The 17,922-nt window shown below is 42.9% G+C and overlaps 2 protein-coding genes across 6 annotated transcripts in view; both read left to right on the top strand.

The window, feature by feature from the left end:
- Nucleotides 1-5,044, top strand: part of schip1 (schwannomin interacting protein 1) — a 218,894-nt gene extending 213,850 nt beyond the window's left edge. For all 5 annotated transcript variants that reach the window (XM_061680789.1, XM_061680790.1, XM_061680792.1 and 2 more), the window contains 3 exons: nt 499-622; nt 2,684-2,777; nt 4,501-5,044. In XM_061680789.1, coding sequence (XP_061536773.1) covers nt 499-622; nt 2,684-2,777; nt 4,501-4,552 — 270 coding nt within the window. In that variant the 3' untranslated portion in view covers nt 4,553-5,044. The remainder of the gene's footprint in view (nt 1-498; nt 623-2,683; nt 2,778-4,500) is intronic.
- A 3,861-nt stretch (nt 5,045-8,905) lies between these two features.
- On the top strand, nt 8,906-16,322 carry il12a (interleukin 12a; the record flags this gene model as incomplete). Its single annotated transcript, XM_061682174.1, has 6 exons — nt 8,906-9,061; nt 9,159-9,248; nt 10,036-10,077; nt 11,620-11,760; nt 11,838-11,879; nt 15,523-16,322. Coding segments are annotated over 6 exons (612 nt in total), but the record flags the coding sequence as incomplete, so codon positions are not given.
- Between the last annotated feature and the right edge of the window lie 1,600 nt (nt 16,323-17,922).

Below are 17,922 nucleotides of genomic sequence, written 5' to 3'. Positions count from 1 at the left end.
TTGTGTTTTTTGTGTGTTTGCATACCATATTTCATTCATGTTATTAGTAGTGGTAGTAATAGTCGTAGTAGTATATTTAGAAAATTACAATACTGGGATTGTCTGGCGACCAGTTCAGGGTGTACCCCGCCTCTCGCCCGAAGATAGCTGGGATGGGCTCCGGCACGCCCGCGACCCTTGTGAGATAAACTGTACGGAATATGAACGAACGAATGAAAAATTACAATATTATGTAGTACCTGAAGCACTGGAAATTCAATGGACAATTTCGGGTCTTCAGCGAACACGCAGGTTATTGTGATGTGGGAGGAAGATGGGGTACCCGGAGAGAATCGATACAATTCACATACATACATATTCAAAGGAATATTTTTATACTTTGATTTGTTTTCATGCAACACGTCAGCCTGCTTGCCCAGAAAAGAAAAGAAACCGCAACGTATCCTATTTTGATGGCTTGTTCTTTATATTAATGAAGTTGTTTCATTTGTCCGGCAGCTCCCGCACATGCCTCACATCAGCGAATGTCTCATGAAAAGAAGCCTGAAGCCCACCGACCTGAGGGACATGACGCTGGGACAGCTTCAGGTTATCGTCAACGATCTGCACTCCCAGATCGAGAGTGAGTCATCGCACACTCTTCTAGGCCTGTCGCCATAATCACTATATCGACTTATCATCCGATAAATAAAATGGACAACTATAGTTCTTCCGGACTCGACCAATAGTCGTCGTCGTGGTGAGCCCACCGTGCGGATCACACGGTGAGCGAGTTGTGACATTAGCCGCTAGCGGGCTCATGGTGGACCGGTGGACCGGTTACACTCTTGCCGGTGTTGGCTCTGTGCAATACTGCGCAGCTTCGCTCCATGTGCAGCGCATAGATTCACACAACAGAGACACTTAGGGAAGGTTAACTCTTTGTTGTGTTTACGAGCTAGCAAGCTAGCGAGTTGAGGAGCTAAAGAGCTCTTCTCCACCGCGGCGAAGTCGTTGAAAACGTCAGTGCCTCTCCGGGTTGCCGTGTGCGTTAGTCCCCATTACCACAAACACGGGAACGTTAACTGTTTATGAAGCATAACCTCAGTGGCACACGATATTCAGCCAGTAGTTGACGACAGCAAACGTCAACGTACCGTATATTTGATTGATCCGACAGGGGAAGGGCTCGTTTTCAACGGACCAACCACACAGAAGCCAGGTTTACATGGAGACTTTTTTGTCATTCCGATTGAAATCATTTCGATTGAAGATCTCTGATCAACTGGTTACAAGTGACTGGTTTTCCGATCGGGTATATGCATGATACGCACTACATTTCATCGGAACAGCCGTAAGATAATGCGCATGTCGTCGTGAACGTCACGTCCTTTATCAAGATGGAAGTCCGTCGTCTCGTCAGCACAGTAGTTGGGATTGTTTTGATATGTTTACTTTTCGAAATGCGTGATAAAATTCGATTCAGATTTGGCCTGCGTATTCCGATTGAGGTGTTTGTATGGAGCATTTTCATTCGGCAAATAGAATCAGAATAGAAGGTTCCCTGTAAACCAAGCTTGTCTTGCAGCTCTTTATGCTTTATTTCAGACTCAAGGGAATCCATATCACACAGTAACGAAACATAATTTCAAAGAGAAACAAGAAAGGAAATTATAATAATAACAATGATAGTGATTTGAAAGCAAAACATTTTAATTAAATAAATAACGGAAAAATAACAAGGCCGGCCTTATTTTTCATGATTTCAGAGGCATTTAAAAACAACTTGGGGGACAATATATCATCTTAAAAACATTTTATCGTAACAGGCCTACTCTCTTCATACTTAGCATACTGTACAATGATTCATGATTCAACACATTCACTGTATCTGTGACTTCTACTTTCATTTGTAGAAACCCTCAGCAGATGTGAAAGTCCAGCATGTTACTCTTAATCTTGCTTACTCCCCACTCAGTTACGGAATCATACACGCAAATAACCTCTCAATTACATGGAGAATAAGTGCAGCTCTTTGCGATAGTTTGGAACTTACAAAGCACATGATTTTGTTGGTGTTCCTCAGGGAAAGTACCTGAAACGTGTAGTTTGACATTCTTACTGGCACTGAACCTTTTCGAGGATGTTTGTTTTTTCTTTTTTTCTTTGTTGTTGTTGTTGTTGTTTTTTAAAAATATGTTTGTTTTGTTTTGTATTAGAACACTTCACATCACATTTAAACATTCATCATTATCACCTTTAGTGTTGACTGTGTTTTGAGAAAATGGGCTTGATGTTGACAAGTCACCACTAAGCAGTATGGAAAATGAATGAATAAACTCATGTGTGGTAGCACAGTGGTATGTGGGAGGAGTTTGGTGGTTAGCACATCAAACTCACATTCGAGGGGTTGGAATCTCCTCTGAGGCCTTCCAGTGTGGAGTTTGCGTTTTCTCCCCCGCACTTGCGTGGGTTGTCTCCGGGCACGCCAACATTCCGACAAAATGTATAAGCCCATCAAAGACTCTAAATTATCCATAGGTGTTCATGTGAGCATGAATGCTTGTTTGTCTATCTCTGGCGACCAGTCAGGTAGAGTGGGATAGACTCCAGCTCACCCGCCACCCAGAAAAGCACTATAGTGTAGAAAATGGATGGATGAATAATGTGTCTCATCGTGTCTGTGCTGTGCTGTGCTGTATAGGTCTGAACGAGGAGTTAGTACAGCTGCTGGTGGTTCGAGATGAGCTCCACATGGAACAAGATGCCATGCTGGTCGACATCGAGGATCTCACTAGGTGACGGACCGTTATATTGTTTCCCTCCCTCTTAGGGTTAAGATTTAGTTTTAGGTTAGTATTATCAGGGTTTTCGTTAGTGTTAGGGTTACGGTTAGGTAATTATGCTATTAGGCTAACAAAATGTATTAATGTGGGCGGATTGTTACAGACGTGTTTTGCTGGTCGACTTTTGGCATAACAGTTTTGCTCTGACCAACCAACCAGAGGACGGGAAAATGCTGCCATTGGGGGCCAGCACTCTAGTCCTGTGAGCTGAATTTGAAATTCGATTTGTAAAAAAAAAAAAAAAAAAAAACAGTTCCATTGCAAATATAGTTTAAGTTACATTGGTCTTCGCTACTTATTCCGAAGGACCTGGGCAGATTGGATTGACATGGGCACACATACTATAGAAGCTGATATCTAATTGGACAAAAAAAAAACTAACATCCACATACAGCCAAGAGAATGCTTCAAAATGAATGAATCACTAGACTGTTGGGAATAGATTACAGGAAAAAGGGGTTTAGGACCGAGCCCTGCCACAAATAGTGAAAAGCCATGAGTAATTGACGCCGTCCCCGAAAAATGAAAACTGTCTCTGAGTCGCAATATGTCACCTTCAGGGACATGCAATCAGAGGAGAGGAAAGAAATAAACCAATAATGATGAGTAAAAGTATTTTCAATTTGAGATCTCTGGTCAGTGCTTTATATTTATTTTCTTCTTAAATCCAATAATGTCCATGCCTCATCGTCAAAATTGCTGAATTTGCGTATTCTATTGAAATACGTGGGCGAGACTTGAAGTGCGTCAGCGAGCAGCCTCGCCTCACCTCAGACTGCGCAATCCCTAACTAAATGGGTCGATGAGCTTTGTAATGGCCAAGTGCCTGTTTCTGGCTTTCTTCTCATCTCCAAAATAATGTTTTCGAACACTTTAATAAATTAACTTGAATATACATTCAAATCTGTCAGTCAGGCTAATGTATTTAACATTTGTGAGTAAACTATTTAGTTTTTCTGGTCGCAATAAAGAGCCGATAAAGCGCAAGGTGGTGGATTTAGATGAAACAGACAGCCCCGTGATTTCCTGGGGCCCCCAAAGTGTCTCAAAAAAGAGATTTATACATTTTTCTTCAATTTAAAATAATTATTATTGTTTTAGTCTTAATTCACACCCTTAAAAACACATCAAAAAGATCCCTATCCCTTCTAATGCAAAGGACTAGTCTGCGCATTTGCAGACTGGATTCAGGAAGACGAAACCAACTTGCTTGCTCGGTTGTGAAGAAAATAACGTGGCAGCTGCAGTCTGTGCATTCTGAAGATTTTCTCCAAATGAAAGCCAAACATAACCATAAAAAAAAAAATCTTAAAACCGGACGATCAATTGAAACGGCATCGAATTAATAATGGAAGCCCAACTTTGCAGATGTAAGATCTGCTTCAAACATCAGGTCATAAAATCTGATGTTTACCAGTAGTATTAAGTGTCAGGCTGCTAATTTACTGGCACGTACACCACTCTGTTGAGCTCATAAATTTGTAAATGTGATTCTAATGTCGGTGCCTCACTAGCCACGAACCTCACCGCATACCACTGGTCAGTAATAAAATTTCATGAAACAAATATCTGAATTTAGATTGTGATGACCCAGCACTGGATTTAGATTTAGCTTTTGGCTTTTGTAAAATATGGACTATTCCCAAGCATAGTTTTGTCTTTGTCTTCCTTCCAGGCATGCTGAGAGCCAGCAGAAACATTTGGCTGAGAAGACCCTATCCAAATAAGATGCAGCCCCCCTCCTCCCCCCCATCCGGCTCCACCTTCACCCCCTAACCCTCCCACTGCCTAGACCAAATGAAGCCCTTCGCCACACCATCACGCCTCCATCTTGATCCAAGTTTGCCCGCTTGTCTCCTTACCCACCTTCTCCACCTGCTCTCCTGCCCAGACCCCCTCAAATCTCCAGCACAAAAGACCGCCGCCATCTTTCATCCGCTTGCGTGGCTTAATCTCGGGGTAGCGCGTCCTACTTCCCCGGGAAGGAGCAGAGGAAAGGGATTGTGTATTGTCATGGATTCTGTCCCAGCTTCCTGTGCAGTGATCGGCCTTGCTTCGCTCTCGTTTCCTTACAACTTTCTACATTCGCCACTAAATTATTACTGTCAAATGCAAAAAATTGTGGGAAAAAAGTCAAGTCATAGTGAAAACTTTAGTAGAAAGTCTTTAAAACAAGAAACAACACTGTATTTAAAAAAAAAAAAAAAAAAAAAAGATGGCTAATTATCTTCGGAGCATTTTAAGTTGGACTGTAAAGTATTTCAACCTGTTTTTATTCTGCACAAATGGTAGTTTTCAACTGAGAAATGTTTATTTGAAGGTGCTAAGAGTGTAAAGGAAAACATGCCTGCCTTGTAGTGGAGTCGTAGCTTTTGGTGAATACATTCACTCGGATAGCGCTTCAACATTTTGTGAATGTTGATTTTTTCGGACACGAGTCATTTTCCAAAAGAATCGGTGTGTTAATATCGTTTTCATTCTACTGTGTTCAGAAACTTTATTTGAGGGAAGAAAATGTATATGTACAGATATGTAAAATAAAGAATAAACTTTGTTTCATATACACTTGTCCCTGCTGTGCACTCATCTGCTAAACACTTCCTGTTTCACAGTTCGCGTTGTGTGATATAATCAGCACAAGTGTTTACTGTCAAGTGTTTACACGGGTCGTCCTACGTGTACACTGCCAGAGTGATGCTCAGGTTTCACTGGTTGAAGGCCAGGAAACTCCTGTTGACTGACACTCGCGCACCACTGCAGTTTCTCTCTCATACTCACGCTCTCTCGGGCTTAAACGCAACAAATGCATCGCGGTTGTGGTAAAGGGATTTCTTTGATGTCAAAAGAGGGAGACTCACGGCGTGGGCGATGTCATGTTGTCATGTTGCATGTCTGTAGGAAATATTCACATTCACTGCAAAAAAAAGGTGGAGAGTTTCTGTCATGCATCATGTATCTGTTTGTATTCCTATTATTTGCTTTAGCAAACACATCACTGTTTTCCAAAACACTACAATGACTAAATAAATGCATGCATACACATTAAAGGCAACAACAGGATTTGTAAGTAAATACAACCTGTACCTATATGTACAGTATATACTAATACATCCATCCATCCATTTTCTGAACCGCTTATCCTCACTAGGGTCGCGGGCGTGCTGGAGCCTATCCCAGCTATCTTTGGCCGAGAGGCGGGGCACACCTACTGGACGCCAGCCAATCGCAGGGCACATAAAAACAAATAACCATTCACACTCACATTCACACCTCAGGGCAATTTAGAGTCTTCAATCAACCTACCATGTTATGTTTTTAGGATGTGGGAGGAAACCGGAGTACCCGGAGAGAAAACACGCAGGCACGGACAGAACATGCAAACTCCATAGAGGTGAGACTGGATTTTAAATCGCGTCCTCAGAACTGTGAGGCAGATGTGCTAATCAGACGTCTACCATGCCACTGTATTCTAATATATATATATATTTAAAAAAAAAAAAAAAAAAACATTGAAATAGTTAATATATACACACACACACACGTGTATATGTATATATATATATATATATATATATATATATATATATATATATATATATATGAACATCCATCCATCTTCCAAGCCGCTTATCCTCACAAGGGTCGCGGGAGTATATATCATTATATTAGTTTAACAGTTTTATTCAAATCATGAAAAATAATGAACATTTGACTTAAGTCAACACACCCTGTACCTATGCAAAAAATAATACAGTACATTCATTATTTAAATAAAATATTTTATCCTGTATATGTTCATAGATGGCGGCACGGTGGTCGACTGGTTCGAGCATCTGCCTCCCAGTTCTGAGGACCAGGGTTCAAATCCCGGCCCCGCCTGTGTGGAGTTTGCATGTCCTCCCCGTGCCTGCGTGCGTTTTCTCCGGGCACTCCGGTTTCCTCCCACATCCCAAAAACATGCATGGTAGGTTAATTGAAGACTCTAAAGTGCCCGTAGATGCGAGTGTGAATGGTTGTTTGTTTATATGTGCCCTGCGATTGGTTGGCAACCAGTTCAGGGTGTACCCCGCCTCCTGCCCGAAGATAGCTGGGAGGGGCTCCAGCACTCCCGCAACCCTTGTGAGGATAAGCGGGAGATAAGATGGATGGATGTTCATATATATATATATATATATAGTACTGTTATTACAATTCTACAAACTATTTCAATGAAGTTGGGACAATGTGTGAAACGTGAATAAAAACAGAATACGATTTGCAGATCCTTTTCAACCTATGTTAAATTCAATACCCTTCAAAGACAAGATATTTAATGTTCAAACTAATTAACTTTTTTTTTTGCAAATATTCACACGTTTTAAATTTCATGCCTGCAGCACGTTTCAAGAAAGCTGGGAGAGGGGCATCTTTACCACTGTGATACATCACCTTTTACTTTTACCAAACGCTTATCACTCAGTAAGCGTTTGGTAACTGAGGACACTAATTGTTCAAGCTTTGTAGGTGGAATTCTTTCTCATTCTTGCTTGGTGTACAACTCCACTTGCTCAACAGTCCAGGATCTCCGTTGTCGTATTTTGCGCTTCATAATGCGCCGCACATTTTCAACGGGAGACAGTACTCGCACTATTTTACTATGAAGACACGTTGTTGTAACACATGAATAATGTGACTTGGCATTGTGTTGCTGAAATAAGCAGGGGCGTCCCTGAAAAAGGCGTTGCTTGGATGGCAGCATATGCTGCTCTAAAACCTGTATGTACCTTTGAGCATTAATGGTGCCCATTAAAGTTACCCATGCCGTGGGCACTAACACACACCCATACCATCACAGATGCTGGCTTTTGAAGTTGTGCTGATAACAATCCAGATGGTCCTTTTCCTCTTTGGCCCGGAGGACACGACATTCCTCATTTCCAAAAACAATTTTAAATATGGCCTCATCGGACCACAGCGCACTTTTGCACTTTGCGTCATTCCATCTCAGATTTTTTATATATGGCTTTCGCTTTGCATGGTAGAGTTTTAACTTGCATTTGTAGATGTAGCGACAAACTGTGCTAAATGACAATGGTTTTCGGAAGTGTTCCTGAGCTCACGTGGCAATATCCTTTACACAATGATGTCGGTTTTTAATGCCGTGCCACCTGATGAATCAAATGTCATGAGCGTTGAATGTTGGTATTCAGCCTTGCTGCTTTACATGCAGAGATTCCTCCAGATTCCCCATCCTTGCTTGTGAACAACTGAGCCTTTCGTGGATGATCCTTTTATACCCAGTCATGACACTCATCTGTTTCCAATGAACCTGTTCACCTGTCGAATGTTCCGACAGGTGTTTTTTGAGTATTCCTCAATTTGCCTTGTCTTTTGTTGCCCCTGTCCCAGGTTTTTTGGAACGTGTTGGAGGCATCAAATTCAAAATGAGAGAATATTTGCAACATGTTCATTTTTTTAACATTAAGTAACTTGTCTTTGTAATATATTCCATATTTTTTATATTTACGTCATTGATGCTTTCGTGTACAATAGGGGAACCACGCATAGCACTAGTGGTACCCGTACCACACTTTGAGAATCACTCTTATAAATGATACTGTACATATGGAGTGATAGACAAATTAAAAATATATATATTTTTGTAATAATTTAATGCAGACAATTAAAACCAACCATTGGTATTGTGTGAATTTCACGCATGAAACCAAGTGGCCAAAAAACACCTCTGCATTGCATGTCTGTGCAATATTAGTCACCGTGACTTTAACCAACCTTTTCTCCCTACCATTCAAAACTGAGTTCCTTTTTTTTTTTCTTCAAGTTTAAATGAGGAAATGGCTTTTGGGTTTCCTTTTGCTCACCGCATACTCTCCTCCACGGGAGGGGCGGGAATACCCCCCTGAGAATAAGCAAATCAACGACATAAAAATCCAACAGGTAAGACAGAGGCAGTTCATTGAACACACACAGCAAAGATGGCAAACTTTAATTTCTGTGAGTCCGATAAGACAAAACGATGCTCTTTTATGCCGGTGGGTTCTATGCTTGATTTTTTTTAAAATCTCAATGTTCTGTCCAATTCAGACGTGATCAGCTGTTTGCTCCTCACATCTACACTGAAGTGGCGCACATCCACATCACTGCCGGTGCACAACCAGGTGAGCGCAGAAGAGTGCGCAAACTGCTCCGCTCTCCTTAAGAGCCTCTTGGCTAATATCACAGGCCTTCTCAGCAGTGTAAGTACTATATTATTATTAGTAGCAGTAGTAGTATATAGAATTGCATTGCGCATCCTTCTGTGCCCTTAATGTTTTTTGTGCGTGCGTTTGAAAGGACATTGTGTGTTACGGCATCCCGTCTAACAAAGCGATTGTGAGCAGCTCAGCCGAGACGGTGCAAGCCTGCGCGCCTACAGTGCAACAGGTGACACTTTGTCTTGTAAAATGGGAACTATAGTTAGCAACTTTCATGATGTTAAAGGAAAACTTTTTTTTACTGAGTGCGACTTGATTGTGAGATGTAGTCCTCAATTTAATCCTTGATAGCATGGTTCTCAATGATGGTTGTCGATCTTTTTACACTATCACCTCAAGAAAATAAAAAATACTAAAATTACCAGCATAATATATATCAATACACCAAAAATAAAATTGTACCTGTGTTTATTCTTGAAAGCCACTGTGACATTATGCACAATTTGAGCATGAACACTGCGCTTGAATAAAGAAAAAAAAAAACTGTATTTAAATAATGATTTGATTCAAATGTAGCCTACTATTTTTTAAGTACCGCTTGGTTGTACAATACGATATATTTGCATTCAGTATTTAAGATATTTTTATTTGTAAACATTTAATTAATTACAATTAAATTTTATTTAACTTTTACATGTAATAGGGGAGACCATGGGCAGTACATCATACATCCCTACATACCATACATCAATTGTATCATTTTTTTCTATCACATTATTTAAAGAGTGACCTAAATATGAATAAATCCATGGTTATTGTCATCAATAACAAGATTTTTTTGTGACTACTATTTTGAAATGTTAATTTTCTCTTGTTAATAATATTATACCATGTCCATATTGCAAGTAAAAGAAATTACCAAACCTGAAATGTTGATGGCAATTATTCAACTTTTATTCATGCTTTGTGGTTATATTTCATTTTGGATTTTTTTCCTCATTGACCTTTTTCTACAGAATTTCAACTGCATGGTGCGAAGAAATACATCCTTCAGTGAGGTATGTAACTACAGTATATCCACTCAAAAGCCACTCCATTAGGAACACTTGCAAACTCAAATGTGATCCACTACAAGAGCTGGTCTGGTCAAAAAGTCTGTCTGTAATATGCTAGTTAAGATAAGATTAGATTTGAAAAAACTTTTTGGGGTGAGGGTGGAGATTAGGCGAGTACTTGACGAAATATCGAATTTGTGATCGTGTCATCGGACTTGCGGCCGCATGTCTTGGACAGTCGGGTGAAGAGAGGGGCACAGCTGTCAACTGATCACCACCTGGTGGTGAGTTGGCTCCGATGGTGGGGGAAGATGCCGGTCCGACGTAGGAGGCCCAAACGTCTTGTGAGGGTCTGCTGGGAACGTCTGGCAGAATCCCCTGTCAGAAGGAGTTTCAACTCCCACCTCCGACAGAACTTTGCTCATGTTCCGGGGGAGTGGGGGGGACATCGAGTCCGAGTGGACCATGTTCCACGCCTCCATTGCTGAGGCGGCCGACCGGAGCTTTGGCCGTAAGGTGGTCTTTGCCTGTCGTGACGGCAATCCCCGAACCCGTTGGTGGACGCCAACGGTGATGGATGCCGTCAAACTGTAGAAGGAGTCCTATCGGGCCTTTTTGGCCTGTGGGACTCTTGAGGTAGCTGATGGGTACCGGCTGGCCAAGCGGAATGCAGCTTCGGTGGTCGCTGAAGCAAAAACCCGGGTATGGGAGGAGTTTGGTGAGGCCATGGAGAAAGACTTCCGGACAGCTTCGAGGAAATTCTGGTCCTCCATCCGGCGTCTCAGGAGGGGGAACCAGTGCACCATTAACACTGTGTATAGTGGGGATGGGGCGCTGCTGACCTCGACTCGGGACGTTGTCAGCCGGTGGGGAGAATACTTCGAAGGCCTCCTCAATTCCACCGACACGCCTTCCCATGAGGGAGCAAAGTCTGGGTTCTCTGAGGTGGGCTCTCCTATCTCTGGGGTTGAGGTCACCGAGGTGGTTAAATAGCTCCGTCGGGAAGTCGAATCTCAGATTCAGGAGCAGCAGTGGGGTTTTTGTCCTGGCCGTGGAACAGTGGACCAGCTCTACACCCTTGCCAGGATCCTCAAGGGTGCATGGGAGTTCGCCCAACCAGCCTACATGTGTTTCGTGGACTTGGAGAAGGTGTTCGACCGTGTCCCTCAGGGGTCCTGTGGGGGGTGCTTCGGGAGTATGGGGTACCGAACCACCTGATACGGGCTGTTCGGTCCCTGTACGACCGGAGTCGGAAAAGGGTGGCGTGCCCTCTCCAGGTCGGGGATGAGATCCTGCCCCAAGTGGAGGAGTTCAAGTATTTTGGGGTCTTCTTCACGCGTGAGGGAAGAATGGAACGGGAGATCGACAGGCGGATCAGTGCAGTGTCTGTCCTTTGTGGTGAAGCAGGAGCTAAGCCGAAAATGGATGGATGGATAATCGATTCTAAAGATTCGATAGTGGCAGCCCTAATATATATATATATATATATATATATATATAAAACACAGACATAACACTGTGCCGCTGTGCATTTTGTCCTCACAGAGAGAATGTGTGACGAGCATCATGAAGGACATGGTCCACTACGAAGCTCTCATTCAGTCCTACCTCAACCTGACACTCAGAAGCACCGCAGAAGAAACAGCACTTCTGAACCCAACCCTGGAAACAATCCACAGCCTGAAGGTGCGTGTGTTTGTGTTTGGGGGGGGGGGGGGGTGTTATCCATTCTTAGATGGCCTGACATCATGTTTTTTTCACAGAACTGTTTCCTGAGACTGAACGGAGGGATGAACTCTGCTGAGGTATTTATATATATATATATATATATATATATATATATATATATATTCCGTCTTGCTTTTCCCTTGCCATGACACCGGGGCCCCCCTCTGGAGCCAGGCCTGGAGGTGGGGCCCGAAGGCAAGCGCCTGGTGGCCGGGCCTGCACCCATGGGGCCCGGCTGGGCACCGCCCGAAAAGGTAACGTGGGTCCCCTTTCCCATGGGCTCACCACCTGTGGGAGGGGCCATAGGGTTTGGGTGCAGTGCGAGCTGGGCGGTGGCCGAAGGCAGGGACCTTGGCAATCCGATCCCTGGCTACAGAAGCTGGCTATAGGTAGGTGGAATGTCACCTCTTTGGCAAGGAAGGAGCCCGAGCTGGTGTGTGAGGTCGAGAAGTTCCGACTAGATATAGTCAGATTTGCCTCCACACACAGCTCTGGTACCAGTCCTCTTGAGAGGGGTTGGACTCTCTTCCACTCTGGAGTTGCCCATGGTGAGAGCCGCCGAGCAGGTGTGGGGATACTTATTGCCCCCCGGCTCAACACCTGTACATTGGGGTTCACCCCGGTGGACGAGAGGGTAGCCTCCCTCCGCCTACGGTTGGGGGGACGGGTCCTGACTGTTGTTTGTGCCTATGCACCAAACAGCAGTTCCTTGGTGGGGGTGCTGGAGAGCGCTCCCGCTGGGGACTCCATCGTTCTGCTGGGGGAATTCAATGCTCACGTGGGCAATGACAGTGAGACCTGGAAGGGCGTGATTGGGAGGAACGCCCACCCCCCACTCCAGATCACAACCCGGATGGTGTGGACTTCTGTGCTCACCACGGATTGTCCATAACGAACACCATGTTCAAGCATAAGGGTGTCCACACGCGCACTTGGCACCGGGACACCCTAGGTCACAGTTCGACTTGTGGCCACATGTTGGGGACAGTGTCTCTGGATTGGCAGACTGGGGTAGCAGTCCCCCTTTTTAAGAAGGGGGACCGGAGGGTGTGTTCCAACTACAGGGGGATCACACTCTTCAGCCTCCCTGGCAAGGTCTATTCAGGGGTGCTGGAGAGGAGGGTCCGTCGGGAAGTCGAATCTCAGATCCAGGAGGACCAGTGTGGTTTTCGTCCTGGCCGTGAAACAGTGGACCAGCTCTACACCCTCGGCAGGTTCCTCGAGGGTGCATGGGAGATCACCCAACCAGTCTACATGCGTTTTGTGGACTTGGAGAAGGCGTTCGACCGTGTCCCTCGGGGAGTCCAGTGGGGGGTGCTTCGGGAGTATGGGATACCGAACGCCCTGACTGTTTGGTCACAGTGTTTGGTCACTGGAGTCAGAGTTTGGTCCGCATATCCGGCAGTAAGTCGGACTCGTTTCCGGTGAGGGTTGGACTCTGCAAAGGTTGCCCTTTGTCACCGATTCTGTTCATAACTTTTATGGACAGAATTTCAAGGCGTATAGGGGGGTCCGGTTTGGTGGCCTCAGTATTGCATCTCTGCTTTTTGCAGATGATGTGTTTCTGTTGGCTTCATCAAGCCGTGATCTCCAACTCTCACTGGAGCTGTTCGCAACCGAGTGTCAAGCGGCTGGAATGAGAATCAGCACCTCCAAATCTGAGACCATGGTCCTCAATCGGAAAAGGGTGGCCTGCTCTCTCCAGGTCGGGGAAGAGATCCTGCCCCAAGTGGAGGAGTTCAAGTATCTTGGGGTCTTGTTCACGAGTGAGGGAAGAATGGAACGGGAGATCGACAGGCAGATCGGTGCAGCGTCTGCAGTGATGCGGACTTTGTATTGGTCCGTTGTATTGGTCTGTTGTGTTGAAGAAGGAGCTAAACTGAAAGGTGAAGCTCTCTATTTACCGGTCGATCTACGTTCCTACCCTCACCTATGGTCACGAGCTGTGGGTCGTGACCGGAAGAACAAGATCCCGGATACAAGTGGCCGAAATATGTTTCCTCCGCAGGGTGTCCGGGCTCTCCCTTAGACATAGGGTGAGAAGCTCGGTCATCCGGGAGGATCTCAGAGTAGAGCCGCTGCTCCTCCACATCGAGAGGAGCCAGATGAGGTGGCTGGGGCATCTGATTTGGATGCCTCACGGACGCCTCCCTGGAGAGGTGTTCCGGGCACGTCCCACCGGGAGGAGACCCCGGACACGACCCCGGACACGCTGGAGAGACTACGTCTTTCGGCTGGCCTGGGAGCGCCTCCCCCCGGAAGAGCTGGATGCAGTGGCTGGGGGGGCTTCCCTGCTAAAGCTACTGCCCCCGCGACACAACCTCGGATAAGCAGTAGAAAATGGATGGATGGATATTCCGTCTTGCTGTTGGTCTCCCAGTTCCACTTTAGATCTTAGATGCCATAGGCTTCGCAAAGCTTGGAATTTAAGGAAGAACTGTATTATCTTTTTTTGTTTACAAACATTTATAAGCTATCAGGATCAAATCTCAAGTTTCTCCAGCACCTGTGATAAACTACTGTACATTTACCTGTACTTGAAATGATTAAATGTGGTATTTTTCTATAAGACCAAAGGTGGAGAACCTTTTTTCTATCAGGGACAATTTTAATTTTGATAGTCCCTCGAAGGCCACCATTCTAAATCTCATAGGGGAAAAATATGATCAAACAAAATCTGTTGGTCAGGCGGAAGGAAGCCTCACATCTCCAAAATCACTACTTTTCAGGAGTAAAAAAAACGCAATCTTGCGTGAGTTACCAAACACTAGATCGTTGAAGTTGGAATTACACCTTATATTGCGATCATATACTGTTGCACACTAACATCAACCCCAACCCCACCTAAAAATAATGTTCAATCGCTCATTTAATATGCTTAAAAATCAATACTTTATTACACTGTCGCAAAAGTAAATGACTGGTTTAATCCTCTTCCCAAACTCTTTTTAAAAGGGCTTAGACTCACGAGTGATGCAATAAATAAAACAATGAGCTGTCTACCTAAAGACAGTATAATAGGCAGAAATTAATCTGCACGCAAACTTACCTTCGTTGCAGACAAGTTCCTTCTGAACTGACGCATTAGAGCAATCCATTTTTAACAAAACAGGCTTACTCAAACGTATCTAACCTAACAATTTTTTTTCTGTAAAAAAACAAAAACAGTCTCTCAATCCTGAGGCCAGAATCAAGCTGTACGACACAGAGGAAGGGAAGAGTATTTCAACACTGTTCAGACAGTTCAAGCATTCGAGAGAGTGAATGAATTTGTTCTCAATCTATTTTCAACACTTTATATTGGTTAATAACGCGTAAAAATACCAGACAACGTGGAGACAGACCAAAAGTGTTGATTTGTGGAAAAATGAATGAAATAAATTTGAATATTGTCGAAAAGTTATTTTATTTCAGTTCATAATTCAAAAAGTGAAAGTCATAATATATAGATTCGCTAAACACACAGGAAAATGCTAGATTTATTTTTGATTGATTGTTTTCAATTTTTTTGTGATGGTTAATTTGGGGTTTTGGGGGGGGGGGGGGGGGTTGAACAAGTAAGCTACTGAGAGAACTCTTAAGAGAACTGTACCCACAGTTCAATTGTTTTTCAGGCCTTGAAAAGTCAAGCCATGAATCCGACATTGAAATTCAAGCAGAAATTTCAAGCACCGGTGTGTGTGTGTGTGTGTGTGTGTGTGTGTGTGTGTGTGCTTTCAGGAGGACACGTCCCATTTGTGGGGAGACAGCAGCTTCACCAACCGACGCGAGATGTGCAAGATGATGAGAGGCTTCCACATCCGAGCCATCACCCTCAACAGAGCGATGGGCTACATCTACTCTGGAGACCACCGGAAGTAGACCACATGCGAGATTACAAAAGTTTGATTTTGATTTTTTTTTTTATGGAAAAAAATATTTAAAAAAATAGTTTCTATGGAAAAATATTAGTGCTAACTACTGTTAGCCAATGAACATTTTCATCCAAATATCTCTTCCAAAAACAATGTACTGATCCGCACATTACCTAAAATAAGAATGAACTAAAAGTGAAACAGGAAAAAAATGTTCGATCAAAATTGCACGTATTATGTTACGTTTGTTGCCAGGCAGACTTCGTAGGGCATGATCGTTTATGCCTCAAAGCCCATTAAGTTTAAAAAAAATAATAATATTCTCCTGGTGTCAAACTCAAGTTTACAGTGGGCCAAAATTAAAAATTGGGACAAAGTCATGAGCCAAACTTCATATTTATTGAAAATGAACTGTAATTGTGCATGTTTTCCCTCCTCTCCAGATATGTAATATTAAACATTATCAAATGTAAAAAACTTATGTTTTGCTTAAACTGTTCTGATGAGGAGAATCCTTAACTAACTACTGAATTCTTTTGCCAAGTCAGAGCTGCATACGTTGTTCTAAGATAACCATCAATCAGCGGTCATGTTGGCCAATTTCTCTGTCAATGTATTCCCATATTTGGAAAGAAATTACATATTTATAACATATTTATAACTATTAAATGTATTACCATTATTTATTTCCTTGCTTGGGATGTATTTTTTGCTATTTATAATAAAGCATTTTCAATGTCAAAGTGGTGAGATGAGTGTTTTTTTTTTTTCTAAATGGACAAAAACATCAACTTCAGCTGTCAGTGCTGCATTGTTACAAATGGTGATTCGTCGAAGAGTTCTTTGTTTGAGCCATTGGGTGGCGCGGCCTACATACTTTTTTCCTCCATTTGAGATATTAAAAACCCTAACATGATATGTTAATTGCCTAATAAAAGCAGAAGAGCGCTGTATTTATTTGTTCATCTCACAAGCCATCTACTTGGCCAGTTGTTTTGGTTGTGAGAAAAAAAATGGGTGTAGTGTTAAACGCTTGGATGAATGATGACAGTGAACCCCGATTTATCATGGGGGATAAATCCGCGAAAGGTGAAAATCCATGATATTGAGAGACGACAGCATGTAAAAAAATGTGAATTAATAGCATCTATGAGTGGGTGTTATAATGCTTTAATCAAAGGATATTTGAACACAAACGGCGCATCAACACATGTAAACACACGTTATAACAACACTCGCAGTCACAGTAGCGCACAACAGAGAGAGCAGCAATAAATGAATCATGATACACAAACTGGTTAATTCTTTACAATCTATTTAATTATGTTATTACAATGTGTTTTTATAAGGTGCAATATTGTAGTGCTAATTTCCTTATTAAAAAACATAACAAAAATGTTTGTGTTTTTTTTTTTTGGGACGGATAAATTGCATTTCCATTCATTTCAATGGGCAAACATGATTTGAGATACCTGTACAAGTTTTTTATATGAGCGTGGTCACGGAATGAATACAAATTTTAACTCAAGGCACCAAAGTATCAGGAAATATACCCATTTGATACGCAGCCGTATGCAATTTTATTTGTGCCGCAATAGGATTGATTGTGAGTGCTATAAGGACTGACCGTTATATTCGACTGGGCCTCAGCAAGCAGTAGCATGCCTTAACATTACCCCTGGCAGGAGGTGAGCAAAAGTAGGCCATATCTCATCTGTCTTTTGTTTCCTGTACAAATGCTCGTCACCCAAAAGCAAAATGAGGGGCTGACCAACTAATTGGGACCTTTTTTTTCTTTTCTTTTTTTTTTTTGCCATATGTTCATAGCGATAAGGTTGTAATCCTTTAAAATTGCTTTTTTTTTTTTGCCAAACCGCAAGGAGGAGTCGCCCTAGCCATCCTGTCTTCCCAGTGTTAAAACATTACCTGCATGAATTGGCTCTCACTTATTTTTCCCAACAAGATTATCTCAGGATCTTGATTCGCTTCAAAGATAAAAGCTATATGTGACGTTTGAGATTGTAAATGCACAACTGCAACACTAGTAGTGTTTGCCCCTATTTTTATTAGTTCCTTTTAACTGCACATCAAGAACGTGACTAGAAATGTGTTTTTTCATCTTCACGAGTTTATGAAGATACGGCCCATTCTATCCATGAGCGATGCATCGGCCATAGTTTATGTATTTGTTACCTTTTGCCTTGACTTTTGTATCGTGCTGCTTTCTGGTCTTCCCACGTCTGGTATTCAAATCCTGCAGTTAGTA

The sequence above is a fragment of the Phycodurus eques genome, chromosome 7 (assembly GCF_024500275.1).
Source record: "Phycodurus eques isolate BA_2022a chromosome 7, UOR_Pequ_1.1, whole genome shotgun sequence".
Classification (NCBI taxonomy): domain Eukaryota; kingdom Metazoa; phylum Chordata; class Actinopteri; order Syngnathiformes; family Syngnathidae; genus Phycodurus; species Phycodurus eques.
Note: the sequence above shows the minus strand (reverse complement) of the source record. Positions and strands in the feature narration are given on the sequence as shown.